The 23,353-nt window shown below is 39.0% G+C and overlaps 1 protein-coding gene and 1 non-coding gene across 3 annotated transcripts in view; one reads left to right on the forward strand and one right to left on the reverse strand.

The window, feature by feature from the left end:
* Positions 1–23,353, reverse strand: part of PCCB (propionyl-CoA carboxylase subunit beta) — a 93,486-nt gene that overhangs the window by 55,540 nt on the left and 14,593 nt on the right. For both annotated transcript variants that reach the window (XM_043474337.1, XM_043474338.1), the window contains 2 exons: positions 20,697–20,807; positions 2,185–2,293 (listed from right to left, as the gene is read on the reverse strand). In XM_043474337.1, coding sequence (XP_043330272.1) covers positions 2,185–2,293; positions 20,697–20,807 — 220 coding nt within the window. The remainder of the gene's footprint in view (positions 1–2,184; positions 2,294–20,696; positions 20,808–23,353) is intronic.
* LOC122445718 lies at positions 13,874–13,980 on the forward strand. Its single transcript, XR_006270663.1, has one exon. It is a non-coding gene; the product is annotated as a U6 spliceosomal RNA (small nuclear RNA).

Consider the following 23,353-nt stretch of genomic DNA (forward strand, 5'->3'; position numbering starts at 1 on the left):
GTTTCTTCTGCTCCAAATCTACACCCCTACAGGGGTCACTCCTTATATTATACAAATTTTTGCCCTAATATCACCTAGTCACTGGGGTTTCCCCTGGCCCCTCTCCCAAACACAGCCCGCTATGTGAATTATATCTCAATAAAGCTATTACTAAAATATAAATATATATGTGTGCACGTAGAGCATATTTTGGGTCTTACCCTAAGACTACAGAGCTAAGCACATCAGACACAGCCCAAGAGCCTAAGATTCAGGACACCAAATGATGCTTTTAAAGCTAAAATTATGTTATAAAAGAAAATATAATGTAACAAACAGTCATTCATCACATTACGCTGTCAAAAGAAAAAACAGGCCACAAATGAACATTATACACCTATGTTTGAGTATGCAGTTGTATATTCACATTCATCTGCACTAGAAGACTGCAGGGTATAACCAAAAAATGAATAGTGTTTATCTTTGGGTAATAAAATTCCTAGTGATTTTTCTCCTATAGTTTCTAAATTATCTACCACAAACATGTAATATTATTTCAGTCAGGAAAAAAACTGCATATTTCATCAAATCTGACTCCATCAAGACTCAGCATTATTTAGGGTGGGATGGATTGTGAGACTGGAATTGACATATAGACACTACTATATATAAACTAGATAACCAATGGAACCTACTGTATAGCACAGGGAACTCTACTCAGTGCTCTGTGGTGACTTAAATGGGAAGGAAATCCAAAATGGAGAGGATGTTTGTATACATATAGCAGATTCACTTTGTTGTAGAGCAGGAATGAACACATTATAAAACTATACTCTATTTAAATAAATATATACAGTTTTGAAAATACTATGGTTAATTTTCAATGATGGTATTAATTTAAGAACTTCTGCACTGTGATCTATAAAATCAGATCTATAAATCTACAATAAAGTCAAGACTACGAACAAAGGGAAAAAAAAGTTGCAACGTTATTTTATATTCCAGTAAGAAAAAAACTGCTGCCAATTGAGCCCTGAGATAGGAATGTGACAAACTGTGGGTCAGCAGTGAGAAGTGTGCTGGCCAGAGAGCTGAAAGTACCTGAGGGGTAAGAGAAAGGGGTGTGTCAGGGTGACCCCCACCCAAGATAGGGGAGGAACAACTTCTGTGGGTGGGGGGAATCAAGAGATCTGACTTTTATTTTTTAACCAAATTTCATCAAATGTTAAGACCTCACGGACATTAAGACATACCTCGACTATATGTACACTAAGAAAGAAACACTGACAATCAAATGATGACCCAATGCCTTAACCACAATACAGCGAAGTGCACAGATCATCCACCAGCCTCTCGATGCTCTGAAATCTCTCAAAGAGGCAATTTCTCCTGCCTTCAATTACACTGCTTCCTGTGTGGTATGCAATCTTTCACAACTTGAGGTCTTTTGCTAAGGAATTATGGAATTCCAATCATTATTCCAACAACTGTCTTCTCTAATATCAGATTCATGCTCTGCTCCCAATTACACGCCTCAGTGTATAAACAGCATCTTTCAATGGTGAAAGCAAAGAATAATCTTCCAGCATATGTGACACTTAACCTTAAGGAGGTGAAAAGCTATGCCCAAGCTCGTGAGCACACGAGTCTTGACCATGTGCTCACCGGCCAACGATGACTGGTAAGATGCCACTGACTCTTAAAACATACCCCAACTTTGGAGTAAAAAAAGTCCCACACCAAAGGGCTTCCCTGGTATGGTCCAGTGGCTAAGACCCCCCCCTCCCAATGCAGAAGGCCTGGATTCAATCCCTGATCAGGGAACTAGATCCCACAGGCCACAACTAAAGGTCTTGCTCGCCTCAACTAAGACTCAGCACAGCCAAATAATTATTTTCTTTTTAAAAAGTCACATCAAAATGCAATTTTTTAAGTTCAACTATACTCACATGAATCATAATTCTTACAGCCATCATTCTAGTTAGCTCAACATTTTCAAAGACTACAAAAGCATTAAAATTACCCTGCTAGTTAACGAGTTTGAGATATAAATCCACATTTATTACTATCTGTAGACAATATGTCACACTACAGTCTACTCGAATAAACTCTGTCAATGAAGTGATATTTGTAAGAGACTGTCAGCTCTAGCAATGTCTCCTCTCAGTGTCTGACAACAGTGAGATGAGCCTCAAGGCCCCTCACCTGACATGGTGGTGTGGGTCCTGGCACCCCCGAGTTCCTCCTGAGTAACGTCCTCATTGGTGACAGACTTCACAACGTCAGGGCCAGTGATGAATAAGTAGGAGGTGTCCTGAAACCAGAGAATTCCAGAAAGTTCAATCTCAGGGAAGGCGGTGACATGGTGGCAGAACCAGGTTAGGATACAGCTCACAGATGCCTAACCAAAGTAAAGACCCAGGTTTTCCCTGCCTTGCCATCAAAAAGTCTTCATTGCCTGGTTCTCTCTCAGCAAAATGACCTGCAGTGTGGCTAACATTTCAGGGTCATCTGTAGGGCCACACCCTAACAGGTGGCCCTGATGCAGACCTTGCTATGCACCAAGGACTTTTCTAAGCACTTCATCAGACTGTGTCATTAAAGCCTAGGAACTATTATCACCTTATTTATAGATGAAGAAAGGCACCGGTCTGCAGTTTGCCGAAAATGAACCAGTCACTTTAAGTGAAGCCATCTGGAGACAATGATAATAATCAATGTTTGGTGTTCTGAGAGACTGATAGGCTTTGATTTCTAGTTTCTAACTTAAAGATATAAAGACATATTATAAAATATTTAACCAGAATAGGGGATACAGTGGAATGTAAATCTACATGCCAGCCCTTATTTCCAGGCCTCCATTTCCATCCCCAAAGGCAACCACTGTCAGTTTCTCTGACATCCATGCATATGGGATCATTTATATATTTTTAATATATATAAGTATATTTATATATTATACATTTATTTAAAGTATAAATTTATATATTTATACTTTGAGCAACAAAGACTCAGTGGAGTCAAATATAAAATAAAATAAAATTTTAGAAAACTGTGAATGAAGAAAAAAGTACATACTTTTTGTATATACTTGGTACATACAAAATGTTATTTTGTAGAATTTTATTTTGTATGATTCTGTGTATATCAACATAATATTCTAGAACATGCAAATTAATCTAGTGTGATAAAAAGCAGATGAACCTGAGGACAGGGCTGGGAGGTAGGAAAGAATGAATTACAATGATACATGAAGAAACTCTGGGAAGTAATGGCTACGTTCATTATCGTAATTGTGGTCATGGCTTCATGGCTATAAACACGCATCAAAAAACTCTTAATTACACAATTTAAATGTGTGCAGTTCACCTGCATCGACTATATCTCAAAGTTGTAAAATATGTGGAAATGCAAAGGGTCAAGAATATCCCATATCCATATGACTTAAAGAAAATAAGAGGGAACAACTTGCTGTACCAGATACGAACATTTGTTATAAAGCCATTGCCATTGATAGTATGGTACTGACCGCCACAGAGATAAGCAAAACGGATTGAGAAAGCGCAATAAACACTCTTGATATATGGACACTTGATTCGTGACAGAAATGACATTACAGAGCAGGAGACAATGTTCTTTTCAATATAAGGCTCTATGTCAACTAAGTACCTGTATTGGAAAAAAAAAATTTAAATAAATCAAACTAGCCTCTATGTGCAAAAGCCACTCCAATTTTAGATGAAAATATAAAACACAAAATAACAAAGCCTTTAGAAAACAGAAAGTATCTTCATGACTTCAGGGTTGGAAAAGGTTCAAGAACTTAAACACACTATCCATAAAGTATTCATTTGACACTGGTTCTCCTATCAAAAGGGCACAGAAGCCAGCTTACAGGGACTCCCACTGGCTAAGGGAAGGATGATTTGAGCATCAAAATAATGATAGTAATGGATTATAAACCACTCAGTAAAATCTGAAATCCATGAACCTATATTAAGTCAATGAAATGAACAAATGCCCAAGAAATACAGGGCTCTTCCTTAAAGTAAAATGGCAATTAATATGAAGCAAGTGGTGGAGCTGGAAAATAACCATCTTGTAAAGATTGGTTTGGACAGGAATAATCGATAGATATTAATCAAGGAGCAAAAGTATAACGTGGAACAGTTATATGGCCTCAAAGCGTCTTTTCAGTGAGGATCAGCTACAAAGGAAAAACAGCAACTACACAGTGGAGAAACCAGACAACACTTCAACAATGATCAAATTAATATCATCAATGAAGGGCAGATGGCCACCACTTGCCTCCAGATGTGATCATCTGTGAGGCAAGGATACAATATCACCAATGTAGTAGACAGACTGGGATATCTAATCTGAATCTGATCGTGAGGAAATGCCAGATAAACCCAAACTGAGCAACAACCTATGAAATAATTCATTCTGTAGCCTTCGATGTCATGACAAGGAATCTGAGGAATTGTCATAGGGTAAAGGAAGTTAATGCAATATAACAACTAAATGGAATATGCGAGCCCGAAATGGATCCTGTGCTAAAGAAAACGCTATAAAGGAAATCTTGGGGACAACTGACCGAACTGGAATCTGCTTGGTAAACAAAAGTATTACATCAGATGGACTACATGTTAGTCATATACAAAACAAGCTTAAGAAATTTTTAAAAATTGAAATCATACAAGCTATCTTGTTTGATCACAATGGAATGAAACTGGAAACAGAAAGAAAACTGGAAACTTACAAATAGGTGGAAATTAAACATCACACTTTAAACAACCAACGGACTGAGATGAAATCAAGGGAAATTAAAAAATATGAAGAAATGAAAGCATACAAAAACTTATGAGCTACAGCAAAAACAGTGCTAAGAGGAGAAATTAAAGCTGTAAACACTTACACTAAGAAAGTTCTGAACCCAACTTTACACCTTAAGGAACTTAACAAGAAAAAAAGAACTAAACCTAAAGAGCAGAAGGAAGGAAATAAATATTAGAACTGAGATAAGTGAAAAATAGAAAAAATAGGGGGAGAAAAAAAATCAGTAAAACCAGAAGTTGGTTTTTCAAAAAGATCAACAAAATCGACAAATATTTAGCAAGATGGACAAATAGCAATATTTAGCAAAAAGAGATTCAAATTACTAAACTCAGAAATGAAAGTGGGGGGACTTTCCCGGTGGTCCTGTGGTTAAGAATCACCTGCCAATGCAGGGGACACAGATTCAATCCCGGCCACAATTACAGAACCCACACTCCAGAGCCCAGAAGCCACAATTACTGAAGCATGCACACCCTAGGTCCTGTGTTCTTCAATAAGAGAACCCACTGCAATTAGAAGCCTACCCATCCCAACGAGAGTAGCCCACACCACCTCACTACAACTAGAGAAAGCCCACATGCAGAAATGAACATTCAGCACCGCCCAAGACAAAAAAAATTTTTTTAAACAGAAATGAAAGTGGAAACATAACTACCAATTCTACAGAAATAAAAAGATTATGAGTCCTATGTACAATTCTATACCAACAAAATGGATAACCTAGATGATATGGACAAAATTCCTAGAAACATACAACCTACTACCAAGATTGAATCATGAAAAAGTAGAAAATCTGAATAGACCTGTAACTAGTAAGGAGACTCAATCAGTAATCAAAAACCTCCCAAATAAAAGCTCAAGACCAAGTGGTTTCACCATTGAATTCTACCAAATATTAAGAAAGATTAAATACCAATCCCCTCAAACTCTTTCCAAAAAATTGAAGAGGAGGAAATATCTCCTAATTCATTCTATGAGCCCCAGCATTACCTTAATACCAAAGCAGACAAAGACACTACAAGAAAAGTACAGATCAATATCCCATATAAATATTGATGTAAAAATACTCAACAAAATACCAACAGACCTAATCCAATGATATTTTATAAGGAATTATACACCAAAACGAACAATTATTTTTTCCTGAAATATAAGGATGGTTAAACACACCAATATCAATGTAATATACCACATTAACAAAAAACAAAGAAAAAAATTACACGATCATCTCAATGCAAAAAAAGCATGACAGAATTCAACACTTTCATGATAAAAATATTCAGAAAACTAGAAAGAAACTACTTCAACATGATTAAGGTCATATACGGAAAACCTACAGCTAACATACTCAATGGTAAAAGATTAGAAGCTTTCCTCTAAGAACAGGTACAAGGTAAGGATGCCCATTTTCTCACTTCTATTCAACATAGATCTAATCAAAGCAACCAAAAACAAAAGAAAAGAAAAGGCATCTAAATCAGAAAGAAAGAATAAAATTATCTAGTTTGCAGACGACATGGATTTTATATGCAGAAAACCCTAAAGACTACACACAAAGTTAGAATGAACAAATTAAGTTGCAGGATACAAAATTAACAAAACAAAATCAGTTGCAAAATAGTTGTACACTAACAATGAAAAATCTGAAAAGGAAGTTACAAAAACAAGTTAATTTACAATAGCTTCTCAAGTGCTTAGAGGAATAAAGCACTTAGGAATAAGGCAAAAAGGCAAAAGAAAAAAGAAAACTTGTAACAATGAAAATTACAAAACATTTCTGAAAGAAATTAAAGAAGGTATAACAGAAAAGACAGCTGTTTGTGGATTGAAAGACACAGATTCAATGTCATCCCTATCAAAATCCCAATGACATTTTTGAAGAAACAGAAAAATCCATCCTAAATTTGATGTGGAGCCTCAAGAGACTCTGCATGCAGTCAAATAATATTTTTTTTAAATTACAAATATCCTTTATGAATACTGACATAGAAATCCTGGACAAAATATGTGCAAACCAAAGGAGAACATTAAAAGGTTTATACACTATAATCAAGTGGGATTTATTCCTGGAATTTGAGAATGGGTCAACAGACAAAAACTAATCAATATGATGTGTCACCTCAACAGGATGAAGGGAAAAAAACCCATCATCTCAATTGATGCAATAAAAGAATGGCAGTCAAACAATTTTTAAAAAACTAAGTTGGAGATCTCACACTGACTTCAAAACAGTGTGGAACTGGCATTAAAGTAGACATACAGACGAATGGAAGAGATCAGCCCAGAAATAAACCCTTCCATATTTGGTCAAGTGGTTTTCAACAATGATCCTTAGACCATTCAATGGAGAAAGAACAGTCTTTCCAACAAATGGTGCTGGAATCCAACATTATGCTGGAATCCTGAGCATATATTCAGAGAAAACTCTAATTCAGAAAAAATACATGCACTCCAGTATTTATAATAGCACTATTAACAACAGCCAAGACATAGGAGCAACCTAAATGTCCATTAAGAGATGACTGGATAAAGAAGATGTATTGCATATATACAATAAAATACTACTCAGCCATAAAAAAGAATGAAAGACATCCCTGGCGATTCAGTGATTAAGACTCCATGCTTCCACTGCAAAAGGCACAGGTTCAATCCCTGATGGAGAACTAAGATCCTACATGTCACTTAGTATGGAAAAAAATTTTTTTACTAAAAATAAATAAAAGAATAAAATAATTGCCATTTGCAGCAACATGGATGGATGTAGACATTATCATACTAAGTGAACTAAAGAAAATGAAAGCGTCACTCAGTCGTGTCTGACTCTTCGCAACCCCATGAACGGTAGCCTGCCAGTCTCCTCTGTCATTAGAAATCTCCAGGCAAGAATACTGGAGTGGGTTGCCATTTCCTTTTCCAGGGGATCTTCCCAACCCAGGAATCAAACCTGGGTCTCCTACACTGCAGGCAGATTCTTTACCATCTGAGTCACCAGGACTCTTAAGAGAGACAAATATCATATGATATCACTTCTATGTGGAATCTAAAATATGATACAAATGAACTTATTTACAAAACAGAAACAGACTCCTAGATATAAAAAACAAGCCTATGGTTACCAAAGGGGAAGGATAGGGAAAGGAAAAAATTTGGAGTTTGGGACTGACGGATACATACTAGTATATATAAAACATGAGAGCAATGACATGACATAAAAGAGGACAGCAAGGACCTACTGGAGAGCACAGGAAACTAAATTCAATATCCTGTAATAAACTATAATGAAAAAAAATATTGCTGGGAAAACTGGATATCCACATGCAAAAACATGAAGTTGGACCTTATGTTATATGATACACAAAAATTAACTCAAAATAGATCAAAGGACCAAACATAAGAGCTAAAACTATACAACTCAGAAAAGAAAAAGTGGAAACTCTTGTGACACTGGATTTGGCAAGACTTCTCAGGTATGACAACAAAAGCAGAGATAACAAAAGTACATAGATTTCATCAAATTAAAATCTTTTGTGCAAAAAACACCAGTAGAATAAAAAAGCAGCCCATAGAATGGAAGGAAATATTTTCAAAGATGTATCTGTTATGCGGTAATATCAGAATATGTAAAGAACTTCTACAACTCAACAACAACAAAAACAATCCAATCAAGAAGACTTGCATAGACATTTCCAAAAAGATACATGAAAGTGAAAGTATCACTTGCTCAGTCATTCCCAACTCTTTGCGACCCCATGAACTGCAGCCCACCAGGCCCCGCTGTCCATGAGACTTTCCAGGCAAGGATACTGGAGTGGCTTGACATTTCCTACTCCAGGGGATCTTCCCAACCCATGGATCAAACCCAGGTCTCCTACACTGCAGGCATATTCTTCACCAAACGAGCTACCAGGGAAACCCTTACCAATGGCAAATAATATGAAAAGAGGCTCAATATCACTAATTATATTAGGAAATATAAATGAAAACCACAATGAGATACCACTTCACACAAACTAATATAGCTATCATCAAAACAGAAAACAAGTGCTGGCAAGAATGTGGAGAAGATGGAACTTTTGTGCATTATTGGTGAGAATGTAAAATGGTACAGACATTGTGCAAAAACAGTGTGATGTTCCCTCAAAATATTAAACAGAATTACCATTTTGTCAAAAAGTGTGAAAAGGCAAAAAGATAGGACACTGAAAGATGAACTCCCCAGGTCGGTAGGTGCCCAGTATGCTACCTGGAGATCAGTGGAGAAATAACTCCAGAAAGAATGAAGAGATGGAGCCAAAGCAAAAACAACACCCAGTTGTGGATGTGATAGAAGCAAAGTCCAGTGCTGTAAAGAGCAATATTGCATAGGAACCTGGGATGTTAGGTCCATGAATCAAGGAAAATTGGAGTGGTCAAAGAGGAGATAGCAAGAGTGAACGTCAACATTTTAGGAATCAGCAAACTGAGATGAACTGGAATGGGTGAATTTAACTCAGATTACCATTATATCTACTACTGTGGGCAGGAATCCCTTAGAAGAAATGGAGTGGCCATCATAGTCAACAAAAGAGTCTGAAACGCAGTACTTGTATGCAATCTCAAAAATGACAAAATGATCTCTGTTCGTTTCCAAGGCAAACCATTCAAAATCACGATAACCCAAGTCAATGCCCTGACCAAAAATGCTGAAGGAGCTGAAGTTGAACACTTCCATGAAATGTTCTACAAGACTTTCTAGAACTAACACCCAAAAAAGATGTCCTTTTCATTATAGAGGACTGGAATCAAAAGTAGAAAGTCAAGAAACACCTGGAGTAACAGGCACATTTGGCCTTGGAGTACAGAATGAAGCAGGGCAAAGGCTAACAGGGTTTTGCGAAGAGAACACACTGGTCATAGCAAACACCCTCTTCCAGCAACACAAGAGACAACTCTACACATGGGCATCACCAGATGGTCAACACCAAAATCAGATTGATTATATTCTTTGCAGCCAAAGATGGAGAAGCTCTATACAGTCAGGAAAAACAAGACCAAGAGCTGACTGTGGTTCAGATCATGAACTCCTTATTGCCAAATTCAGACTTAGATTGAAGAAAGTAGGGAAAACGACTAGACCATTCAGGTACGACCTAAATCAAATCCCTTACGATTATACAGTCAAAGTGAGAAATAGAAGCAAGGGATTAGAGTGACAGACAGACTGTCTGAAGAACTATGGACAGAAGTTCATGACATTGTACAGGAGACAGGGAGCAAGACCATCCCCAAGAAAAAGAAACACAAAAAAGCAAAATGGTTGTCTGAGGAGGCCTTACAAATAGCTGAGAAAAAAGGTAAAGGCAAAGGAGAAAAGGAAAGATATACCCGTTTGAATGCAGAGTTCCAAAGAATAGCAAGGAAAGATAAGAAAGCCTTCTTCAGTGATCAATGCAAAGAAATAGAGGAAAACAACAGAATGAGAAAGACTAGAGATCTCTTCAAGAAAATTAGAGATACCAAGGGAACATTTTATGCAAAGATGGGCTCAATAAAGGATAGAAATGATATGGACCTAACAGAAGCAGAAGATATTAAGAAGAGGTGGCAAGAATACACAGAGGAGCTATACAAAAAAGATCTTCATGACCCAGATAATTACGATGGTATGATCACTCACCTAGAGCTAGACGTCCTGGAATGCGAAGTCAAGCGGACCTTAGGAAGCATCACTGTGAACAAAGCTAGTGGAGGTGATGGAATTCTAGTTGAGCTATTTCAAATCCTAAAAGATGATGCTGTGAAAGTGCTGCACTAATATGCCAGTAAATTTGGAAAACTCAGCAGTGGCCACAAGTCTAGAAAAGGTCAGTTTTCATTCCAATCTCAAAGAAAGGCAGTGCCAAAGAATGCTCAAACTACCGCACAATTACACTCATCTCACGCTAGTAGAGTAATGCTCAAAATTCTTCAAGCCAGGCTTCAACAGTATGTGAACCGTGAACTTCCAGAAGTTCAAACTGGATTTAGTAAAGGCAGAGGAACCAGAGATCAAATTGCCAACATTCATTGGATCATTGAAAAAGCAAGAGGGTTCCAGAAAAACACCTATTTCTGCTTTGTTGACTATGCCAGAGCCTTTGACTGTGTGGATCACAATAAATTGTGGAAAATTCTGAAAGAGAAGGGCATACCAGACCACCTGACCTGCCTCTTGAGAAACCTGGATGCAGGTTAAGAAGCAACAGTTAGAACTGGACATGGAACAACAGACTGGTACCAAATAGGGAAAGGAGTACATCAAGGCTGTATCCTGTCACCCTGCTTATTTAACTTATATGCAGAGTACATCATGAGAAATGCTGGGCTGGAGGAAGCACAAGCTGGAATCAAGATTGCTGGAAGAAATATCAATAACCTCAGATATGAAGATGACAGCACCCTTATGGCAGAAAGTGAAGAACTAAAGAGCCTCTTGATGAAAGTGAAAGGGCAGAGTGAAAAAGTTGGCTTAAAACTCAACATTCAGAAAACTAAGATCATGGCATCTGGTCCCATCGCTTCATGGCAAATAGATGGGGAAACAGTGGAAACTGACAGACTTTATTTTGGGGGGCTCCAAAATCACTGCAGATGGTGACTGCAGCCATGAAATTAAAAGACGCTTGCTCTGTGGAAGGAAAGTTATGACCAACCTAGACAGCATATTAAAAAGCAGAGACATTACTTTGCCAAAAAAGGTCTGTCTAATCAAAGCTATGGTTTTTCCAGCAGTCATGTACAGATCTGAGAGTTGGACTATAAAGAAAGCTGAGCACCCAAGAATTGATGCTTTTGAACTGTGGTGTTTTAGAAGACTCTTGAGAGTCCCTTGAACTGCAAGGAGATCCAACCAGTCCATCCTAAAGGAAATCAGTCCTGAATATTCACTGGAAGGACTGATGCTGAAGCTAAAACTCCGATACTTTGGCCACCTGATGTGAAGAACTGACTCATTTGAAAAGACCCTGATGCTGGGAGGGATTGGGGGCAGGAGGAGAAGGGGGCAACAGAGGATGAGATGGTTGGATGGCATCACCGACTCGATGGACATGAGTTTGAGTTTGAGTTTGGACATGGAGTTTGAGTAAACTCCATGAGTTGGTGATAGACAGGGAGGCCCGGCATGCTGCAGTCCATGGGGTCACAAAGAGTCGGACACGACTGAGCAACTGAACCTAAGTGAACTCAGGAACTCCACTCCTAAATATACATCCAAAAGAATTGAAAACAGGGATTCAGACAGATATATATACACTGACGTTTACTACAGAATTACAATAGCCAAAAGGTGGAAACAACTCACATGTTCACTGGCAGATGAATAAACAAAATATAGTAGTAGATACAAAGGAATATAATCACTCTTATAACGGAAGGTTGACACATGCTAACATAATCATGAGCCGTGAAGACATACTAACCGAAATACACCAGTCACAAAAAGACAAATATTGTATGAGTCCAAAATTTCTGAGATAGAAAGGGACTGGGAGTGGGGAATGAGGAACTAACATTCAATGAGTACAGAGTTTCAACTGTGGTGTATATGAAAAATTTCTGGTGGTAATGGTTGCACAAGTATATAAATGTACCTAAGGCCACTCTGGCAACCACTCCAGTGTTCTTGCCGGGAGAATCCCAGGGATGGGGGAGCCTGGTGGGCTGCCATCTATGGGGTCGCACAGAGTCAGACACGACTGATGCGACTTAGCAGCAGCAGCAGCAGCAGCAAGGCCACTGAAATGTAACAAATTTTTACCACATTAACCATTTCTTATGTATATTCTATAAATTTTTTTTTTAAGTATTATATCTGGACTTCCCTGATGGCTCAGTGGTGAAGAACCCACCTGCCAATGCAGGAGACATTAGTTGGATCCTGGGTCAGGGAAGATCCCACGTGCCTCGAAGCAAATAACCCCATGCACCATAACTATTGAGTCTGTGTCCTAGTGCCTGGGAGCGACAACTACCGAGCCTTGTGCCGTAACTACTGAAGCCCGCACGCCTAGAGCCCAGGCTTCACAACAAGAGAAGCCGCTGCAATGAGAAGCCCGAGCACCACCACAAGAAAGTAGCCTCTGCTCACTGCAACTGGAGAGCAGCATGTGCAGCAGAGACCCAGCACGGTCAAAAATAAGTAAACAATTTTTAAAAAGTATTATATCAGTGTTAAACTTCCAGAATTTAACAACTGGTTATATAAGTTCTTAAGAATTACATACTGAAACATTAAAAAGGTAAAGGGACATGATATATATAACCCATTTTCAGTTAAGAGTTCTGTACATTTGAAATTTCAAGATAAAAAGATTTTTTAATTCTGCCCAAAGGACAGCAAAACTTCACGTCACAGAGTTGGAGAAGACAGGTGCAACATACATAATTGATACTTATAGCCAGACCATATAAAGAACTGTTAAAAACCAGTACGAAAAAAATGAAAACCTCAATTTTTAAAAATGGGCAAAATAGATGAACAGGCATGCCACAAAAGAAACATGCAAATGAATTCCCTGGCAGACCAGTGGTTAGACTCCTCGCTTTTACTGCCAAGGGCCTGGGTTCAGTTCTTGGTCAGGGAACTAAGATCCCACAAGTCACACAGCATAGACAAAAATAAATGAAAGAAACATATGAAAAGGGTTCAACCTCATCAGTCATGTAAATGCAAATTAAGACAAGAAGAGATCACACCACATGTAAACTGGCATTAATTAAATTGCATCAATAAAAGTGCTGGCAAGGACATCAGTTCAGTCAAGTTCAGTTCAGCCACTCAGTCGTGTCTGACTCTTTGCGACCCCATGGACTGCAGCACACCAGGCTTCCCTGTCCATCACCAACTCCCGGAGCTTGCTCAAATTCATGATCAACAAGGCAGCGACACCATCGATGCAGTCGGCAAGGACATAGAACAAGTGAAATTCTCACACACTACTAGCAGAAGTGTAAATTGCTGCAACTTCTTGGTAACAAGTGTTACCTAGGAAAGCTGAAGATATGTATATCCTACGACTTTGAAAAACTGAAACATGTGCTCACTTTGGCAGCACATATACTAAAATTGGAACGATACAGAGAAGATTAGCATGGCCCCTGCGCAAGGATGACACGCAAATTTGTGAAGCGTTTCATATTTTTTATCTGAAAGAGACACGTGCACCCCAATGTTCATCGCAGCACTGTTTATAATAGCCAGGACATGGAAGCAACCTAGATGCCCATCAGCAGACGAATGGATAAGGAAGCTGTGGTACATATACATCATGGAATATTACTCAGCCATTAAAAAGAATTCATTTGAATCAGTTCTAATGAGATGGATGAAACTGCAGCCCATTATACAGAGTGAAGTAAGCCAGAAAGATAAAGACCATTACAGTATACTAACACATATATATGGAATTTAGAAAGATGGTAATGATAACCCTATATGCAAAACAGAAAAAGAGACACAGATGTACAGAACAGACTTTTGGACTCTGTGGGAGAAGGCGAGGGTGGGATGTTTCGAGAGAACAGCATCGAAACATGTATATTATCTATGGTGAAACAGATCACCAGCCCAGGTGGGATGCATGAGACAAGTGCTCGGGCCTGGTGCACTGGGAAAACCCAGAGGGATAGGGTAGAGAGGGAGGTGGGAGGGGGGATCGGGATGGGGAATACACGTAACTCCATGGCTGATTCATGTCAATGTATGACAAAAACCACTACAATATTGTAAAAGTAATTAGCCTCCAACTAATAAAAATAAATGAAAATACATATATATATATATATATATACAATCCTATTTAAAAAAAAAACTGAAAAAAAAAAAAAAACCTGAAACATGTATGCAGCAAGATACATGTGTAAGAATGCTTACATCAGCATGATTTGTAATGGCTATACCACTATTAAAATGCAATATTTTTACAAAGTACATGGATAAACCTTAAAAGCACGAGTCACAGTCACACACAAAAGAATGTATATTGTATTTATTCTAAAGGTAAAATAGGCAGCATTACCCCACTGTTTAGTGAGACATAAATAAAATTTTAAACTGAAAAGCAAAACAAATTTTTAAATTACCAAAAAAGTTGAAATAAATACTTCTAGGCAGGATAGATGGAGACAATAGTGATTAGGAGGGTAATGAGAGCAGGGTTCCTGGAGGGCCATTTCTTTCTGTCTTTAAAATTTTTGGCTGAGCTAAATGGCATATGGGATCATAGTTCCCTGACCAGGGATCAAAACCACAGCCCCTCGCAGTGGCAGCACAGAGTCTTAACCACGGGACCACCAGGGAAGTCTCTGGAGGGCCATTTCTCGATCTAGGTGTTATTTACATGAATCTGTACTTAATAATAATTGCTTTACATACTTTATGTACTTCCCTGAGTATGTATTATATTAGAAAATTTAAAGTGTTCAAAATTCTGGGGACTTCCCCAGTGGTTCAGTGGTTAAGAATCTGCCTGTCAATTCTGGGGACATGGATTCCATCCCTGCTCCAGGAAGATCCCACATGCTGAGCGGCAGCTAAGCCCGTGTGCCACAGCTAGTGAGCCTGTGTTCTAAACCCTGAGCTCAAGAGAAGCCACCGCAACGAGAAGTCCACATGCCTCAACTAGAGAGTAGTCCCTGCTTGCCCCAATCAGAGAAAGTCTCTGCACAGCAAGACCCAGTGCAGCCAAAAGTAAAAATAAATAAACAAGCAAATAAACAAAGTATTAAATTTTTTTTAAATTAACTGGGAGAGGAGGCTGAGACAGAAGCAGGAAAATCAGTTAGAAGGATTCTGCAATAACCCCAGATGAGGTGTCTGACTCAAAGTACTGGCAGTGTAAGTAATAAGACATACATGCCAATTTGGTTATGCTTTAGATTATATCCCAAGGTACAGCAAATATGATTTCTGACTGATTGAACTTGGAATGTGACAGAAAAATATGAGTCAAAATTATGCCAATGTTTTTGACCTGAGCCAATGGAAGGCTGGTCTTGCCATTTATTGAGAGGAGGAAGGCTACAAAAGAGCATTTTGGGAAAGGTTCATGAAAGATCTAAACCTATCCATTTTGAGATACCCATTAAAGTCCAAATGGAAATGTTGATAGGAAACTAAATGTTTAGTCCTGGAGTTCCGGAGACCGTTTCATCCTGAAAAAATGGGTCTGAGAGCTGTCAGCACATAGATATTTAAAGTCTTGAGATAGGATAAGATCACCAAGGGAATGAGAGAATCGCTAGAAACAAACCAAGAGAGTAGAGTGCCCTGATGTTTCAAAGAGGAAGAAGTGACGAGATGGGTCAAGTGCTGCTGGAAGATCAAGAAAGATGAGGACTGAGAAATGTCCACTGGATTTAGTGATACAGAAATCATTGGTGTCTTTGATAAGAGAAACTGATATTATCAATGACCCTGAATAGAATAATATCCTTTTCATTCTAAATTAAATGTCTAAGTATATTTGGGCTTCCCTGTGGCTCAGATGGTAAAGAACCTGCCTGTAATGCGGGAGGCCGAGGTTCGATCCCTGGATTGGGATGATCCCCTGGAGAAGGAAATGACAACCCACTCCAGTATTATTCCCTGGAGAATTCCATGGACAGAGGAGCCTGGCAAGCTATAGTCCATGGGGTCAAAAAGAATCAGACATGACTGAGTGACTAACACACACAAGTATATTTAGATTTATTTCTCAATTCTGTTCTGTTCCTTGGTCTACTTATTTACTACGGAGAAGGCAATGGCAACCCACTCCAGTACTCTTGCCTGGAAAACATGGACAGAGGAGCCTGATAGGCTGCAGTCCATGGGGTAGCTAAGAGTCAGATATGACTGAGCAACTTCACTTTCACTTTCATGCATTGGAGAAGGAAATGGCAACCCACTCCAGTGTTCTTGCCTGGAGAATCCCAGGGACGGCGGAGCCTGGCAGGCTGCCATCTATGGGGTTGCACAGAGTCAGACACGACTGAATTGACTTAGCAGCAGCAGCTACTTATTTACAAACTGACCAAACAGTTTTAGTTATTTTAGCTTTATAATGTATTTTCTCCCCTGGCAGCGCTAGCCCTTCATTGCACTTCCTTCATGGTATATCTATTTTACACTGTAGTTTTCCCCCTAATTGGAACTTTATAGTTACCTTGTCTAGTCCTTTAAAAGAGAATCTGCTAGCATTTTTACTGTACTCTCATTAAACACATGGGAAATTTAAGATGCAGACTGGTTAAGGCTTAATGATTAGTTGTGGAGGATGAGAAAGAGGAGGTGGTGCCAATACGTAGGTATTAAAGTTCTACCAGTGAAGAATGGAATTACTTAGGATGAAAACACAGGATTAAAAGACAAAGCATACAAAGTCAACATAGAAATCAGCTGTACTTCTACATACTATATACAAAATATATACTATATACAAAATATCTGAGAAAGAAATAAAACCAGCCTATTCACAATAACATTGAACATTATAATACCTAGGGATTAATTTAACCAAGGAATTGAAAACTATAGGACTTTGATGAAAAACACCAAAGAAGACACAAATAAATGGGGGGGGAAAACCCATGTTTATGGATAAAAATATTGTCAAAATGTTCATACTATCCAAAGCCATCTATAAATTCAATGCAACTCCTATCAAAACTGCAATGGCATTTTTCAACAGAAGTTTGTCATGGCATAAAAAGAGAAACACAGACTAATGGACTAGAATCAAGAGCCCAGAAACAAGCACTCACATATACAGTCAATGAATACTTGACAAGTGAGTCAAGAATACTTGGTGAGGAAAAGATAGTCTCTTCAATAAATTTACAATGGGAAAACTTGATAACCACATGCAGAAGGTGAAATTGAACTTGGACCCATATCTTACACCTCTCACAAAAATTAACTTAAATTGAGTTAACAACTTAAAAACCTGAAGCTATAAACTTCTAGAAAAAAAAAAAAAAACCACAGGGGAAATACTGCCTAACACTGGTCTTGGCAATAATTTTATGTATGACACCAAAAGGGGATGCAACAGAAGCAAAATAAGTGTGAGGCTTCCATAGTGGCTCAGTGATAAAGCAACCACCTGCCAATCAGGAGACACAGGTTTGCTCCTTGGTCTGGGAAGATCACACATGCCACCAAAAAACTAAGGCCATGCTCCACATCTACTGAGCCAGCACTCTAGAACCCACATGTTGCAATTACGGAAGCCCTCGCACCTAGAACAGCAATAAAGACCCAGCACAGCCATAAATAAATGAATTTTTAAAAACAAATTAGTAAGTGGGACTATATCCAACTAAAAAGCTTCTACAGAGCAAAAGAAACAATCAACAAAATGAAACGGCAACCTACTGAATTGGAGAAAGTATCTGCAAATCATATATCTATTAAGGAGTTAACATTCAAAACATATACAGAACTCAACAGCAAATTTTTTTTGATTAAAAAATGGGCAAAGGATCTGAACAGGTATTTCTCCAAAGAGAATATAAAAATGGGTACATGAAAAGATGCTCAATATCACTCATCATCAGGGAAATGCAAACCAAAACCACAATGAGGTTTTAGCTTCACACCTGTTAGAATGGCAATTACCAAAAAGTCAAGAAATGACAAGTGTTACTGAGGATGTGGAAAAAAATGGAACACTTGTGCACACTGGTAGGAATGTAAATTGATACAGCTATTGTAGAAAAACATATGGAAAGATTCCTCAAAAAACTAAAAATAGAACTATAAAATGATCCAGCAATCTCACTTCTTGGTATGTATCCAAAGGAAATCAAATCAGGACCTCGAAGAGATATCTGCTTTTCCATGTTCAATACAGGATTATTCACAATAACCAAGATACTGAAACAACCTAAGCGCCCACCAATGGATGAATGGATAAAAAAAAAATGTGACACACACACACATATACACACAGCATCACCCATTGGATATGCATATCAATAAAGAAAATGTGACACATACAGACACACAACCACACCCAGAGAAATATTCAGCCATGATAAAAAAGGAAATCCTACCATTTGTGACATGAATGGACCCTTAGGGCACTTTGCTTAGCATATGCTAAGTAAAGTAAGTCAGAGAAAGAGAAATACTGTATGATCTCATTCATATGTGAACTCCAAAACAGCTGAACTAGTAGAAAAAGAATGGAGGTTACCAAGTTGGAGGGGGGCATGTTAATCAAAAGATTCAACCTTCCAATTATAAGATGAATAAGTTCTGGGGATTTACTGTACAACATGGTGATTAGTTATCAGTAAATATCATATCATATACTGAAAACTGCTGAGAGAGTAGATCCTAAATGTTATCCTCACAAAATAGGAATGGCATTTATGCGAGGACTACAGGGGTAATCATTTTGCAATATGTAAGTATCAAATCAACATGTACACCTTAAACTAGAACAATGTTATATGTCAATTATATCTCAATAAAACAGGGGAAAATGTTTTAAAATCCCAGCATGTAAGTAGGGAGAGGAGGAAAGAAGGCTTTAGCCAAAGGAACTGATCCCACACCTCCATTCCTACCAGGTAGGAAGACAACTAGGTAGCACCAGGTAGGTATGGCATACACAGATTTAGTGGGCAAAGTTCAGGAAGTAAGGGATGTGGTCATCTTAATTTTTAAAGCCCAACCTAAACTGAACATTGAACTTTGAGGTTGTTTTTAATCCATCACTAAGAAAAAATAGTTGAGTCAAGGGATAAGGACTCTGCTAAACCTTAATTCCTAATGCCAAAGAGAAAAGTGTTTCCTATGTACACTTCCTGTGTTTACACTGTTTCATCTTGGATGATTCTCTTTCATTTTGCACACTAATTTGTCTTGACATTTATTGCTCATTATGTTTAAAAATATTTTAAGAGAAAAGACTTTTTTTAAGTATCAGGGTAAGGGTAATTACACACGTATGATTTCAAATAGGCTTCTTTTAAAAATCATTTTTTTCAAAGGCTACATATTGTATGATTCCATTTATATGACTTTCTTTTTTTAATGTGGACCATTTTTAAAGTCTTTCCTGAATTTGTTACAATATTGCTTCTGTTGTTTATGTTTTGGTTTTTTGGCCATGAGGACTATGGGATCTTAGCTCCCAGAAAAGTATGTTAGTCACTCAGTCATGTCTGACTCTTTTTGACCCCATGGACTGTAGCCCACCAGGCTCTTCTGTCCATGGAATTCTCCAGGCAAGAATACTGGAGTGGGTTGTCATTCCCTTCTCCAGGGGATCTTCCTGACCCAGGGATCAAACCCAAACTCCCTGCATTGGAAGGCAAAGTCTTAACCACTAAACTGCCAGGGAAGTCCCCCAAAATCATTTTAAAATATCAAGTCATCTAAATCGTGTAATAAAGATATGTACCTTGCACAATGAAGCTAGAAATCAGATCTAACATTACCATCACAGACAAAATATAATAAAATGGCAAAGAGCTGAAGAAATAAAGGCAGAACATAAGAAACAACTTCCCAATGGAACAGATTACAAAAAAGTTTTCCATGAGAAACCTTCTAAAAGAATCCAGTAAATAATCACCTGTCTGGGCAGAGGATAGAATTCTTCGATTACCTCAAATCACCTGCAATTCACATCAGCAAGCAAAACCACCCACCAATGAAGTACACAAGCACATTTTGCCAGTGAATCCATACAAGCTGCAGTTTTCATGCCCAAAGTTTCTCCCTACCAAGATTTTATCATCACTACATTGAAAGTCAATGCAACTGTACAGATAACAACCCAGACCTGGGTCAGGAATGACTGCTATTGCAGGTGAGGTGCTGCATAACTCTCACAGGGCAGGAGAACCAGGCACTTCTTGCTTACCTTCACCATGAACGTGAAGTCTGTTAAAGCTGGAGAGTAGACAGCCCCACCAGCACACGGGCCCATGATCAGAGAAATCTGAGGGATGACTCCGGATGCCGTGACATTCCTCTGCCAAAAGAGAAAGGCAAAGGTATCTGGTTACAGAGGTGTTCAAGGCATCATCTGCAGAAAGACAGAGGCAACAGTGAAAGTACATTTGGCTTTTATTCACAGAAATTCTATCCAAGAGAGCTAATCTGTACAGTTTCTACCAAAATTGTATATGCGATCTTCTCCCCATAACTGGTGGGAGGGTTGACACATTACTTTCTGGACCAAATAACCTCTTCTTTCCTTGGCGGAGCATTCGTTCCCCAAAAGCTCCACCAGGACATGAACTCAGAGAGAACCCCACCACCTCTAAACCCCACCTCTAAACACACCTCAGGCCAGAGCCTCTGTCTGTACAAAACTGGCTGGAAGAATGAATGGAAACCTTAGGCATGATACACAGGGCCAACACTTATCCTGGACCCTTGACCTCTACCTGGAGCCCCTTTCCCACTCCACACAGAGGATACCCAATAGTTACAGGGTAAGGCTAAGAGGTTAAGTGCGACTTTACCCTGAGTATTCAATGTCTGCCCACCCCTAGACAAGGCAGATGGGCAATAAGGAGGCAGCAGGAGCCAGAAGGGCTCCATAGGGACAGCGGTGCTGTGAAGAGCCAACCCTCAGGCCATCTTTTGGGAAAAACAAGATTTCCCAGGGGGCTGGAGGACCCTGACAAGATATGAGCCCAACGACCCCTTGCCCAACCACCAGCTTCTATCCTTCCCTGAGCCATGTCAGCTTAAGAGAAGTATGTCCATTTTTAGCCCTGCCCTGGGTCTGAGTCCAATTTCTGTAACTCATAGGACATAGCTCAGGACAGCACAAAAGGGATCTATAGAGAGGATTATGGGACGATAGTAGAGTGGGAAGCCCCAGGAATCTGACACTCCACCTGGACAAAAACTGCACTGGCAGAATCTGCCTCATGTAACTTTTTGTAACTCCAGAGCCTACTGAAGGTTTTTAACTTCCAGAGGAAGATTAGGAAGGCAAATCGTGGTTCATCTCAATTTCAGCTCTCAGCGCAGCAGCACCCACCCCTACCCAGCCCCTAACTGAGCCATGAGGCACAGGCAGCTATGCATGTTTTCCTGGAACAGTTTACCCAGACAAAGGCAAAAGGGACTCTGTCCTCCAAATATTGGAAATCTATGCTCTGATGGTCAGTTGCTGATTCTAACCAGAGGTGCAGTTAGGAAGTTAGGCAGCCATTGTTATTGCACCTCACCTCATTGTTGCGAGTCCCTCCCACTCCAGCTCAGAATCACTTGCATGAGGGCAAATCAAACCTCGAATGAGATGCTACATCACACGCATTACGATGGCTACTATTGAAAAAATAGAAAACAAATAGTGTCGGTAAGGATGAGGGGAAATTGGGCCCCTTGTGCACTGCTGGTGGGAATGTAAAATGGTACAGCTGCTGCGAAAAATAGCATGGTGGTTCCTCAAAAACTTTTAAATAGAATTATCACACAATCCAGAAAGTCTACTGTGGAGCCCTGTACCAAGGTCACAGGTGCAAGGCCTTGTACCAAGGCCACAGATGTGGAGCCCCACAACCAAGGTCATCTCCGGAACTGACTGAGCCCCATAACAACGGTTGCCGAGAGCCCCTCTGATCTAAACTGGCCTGTTCTCTGACAGCATATTAGATAAAAATATCCACCTTGTTCACCACCTTATAGCACCACAAATCACCTAATGCCACCCTTCCAGCAGGAATTTTCTTTGTTGTGAGGCTACAAAAAGCGTGGGCTCTTGCTTGAGCCAGCCGCTGTTATAACAGCATCTCCCACTCTAAAAAACTCAATCCTCCTCTCAGTCTGCCTCATGTCAGGAAATTCTTTTCCAACCCACAACATCTACTTCTGGGGATATACCGTATAGAATGCAAAACAGCGTCGCAAGGAGATAATTTTACACCCATATTCATAGCAGTATTACTCACAATAGCTAAAATGTGGGATCAACCCAAATGCCCATCAACAGATGAATGGATAAACAAAATGTATGTGTATACAGTGGAATATTATTCAGCCACTCACAAAAAACCAATATACAATTTTCCTTAAATAAGCTATTTAGTCAAAATAATAGAGACAGAGTAGAATGGTGATTACCAGGGGTTGGGGAAGGAGATAACAGAGAGTAATTGTTTAATGGGTTTAGAGTTTCAGTTTTGCAAGACATAAAGTTATGGAGATGGACAACAGTGACAAGTGCATAAAATCATGAATGTATTCAAGACTACTGAACTGTACATTTAAGAATGTTTAAATTTAGTAAGTTTTCTAGTATGTGTATCTTACCACAATTATTAAAACAAAAAAAAAAAGATGAAGAAAAGCTGTCCATATTCTGCAGAAAATATCAAGCTGGGTGAACAGGCTTCCAGCTATGACAGAGTGAAAGAGTTCAGAAAACTCTCTCCACAAAAACCAACTAAAAAATATCACTAAATTGTCAAAAACATTTCAGGGCTCTGAAACTGGACCAAACATTAACAGAAGCATGTTTACTAATAAAACACTGCTGACTGCATGATAAGAACAGTGGGA

Source organism: Cervus canadensis, chromosome 7 (assembly GCF_019320065.1).
Source record: "Cervus canadensis isolate Bull #8, Minnesota chromosome 7, ASM1932006v1, whole genome shotgun sequence".
Lineage (NCBI taxonomy): Eukaryota > Metazoa > Chordata > Mammalia > Artiodactyla > Cervidae > Cervus > Cervus canadensis.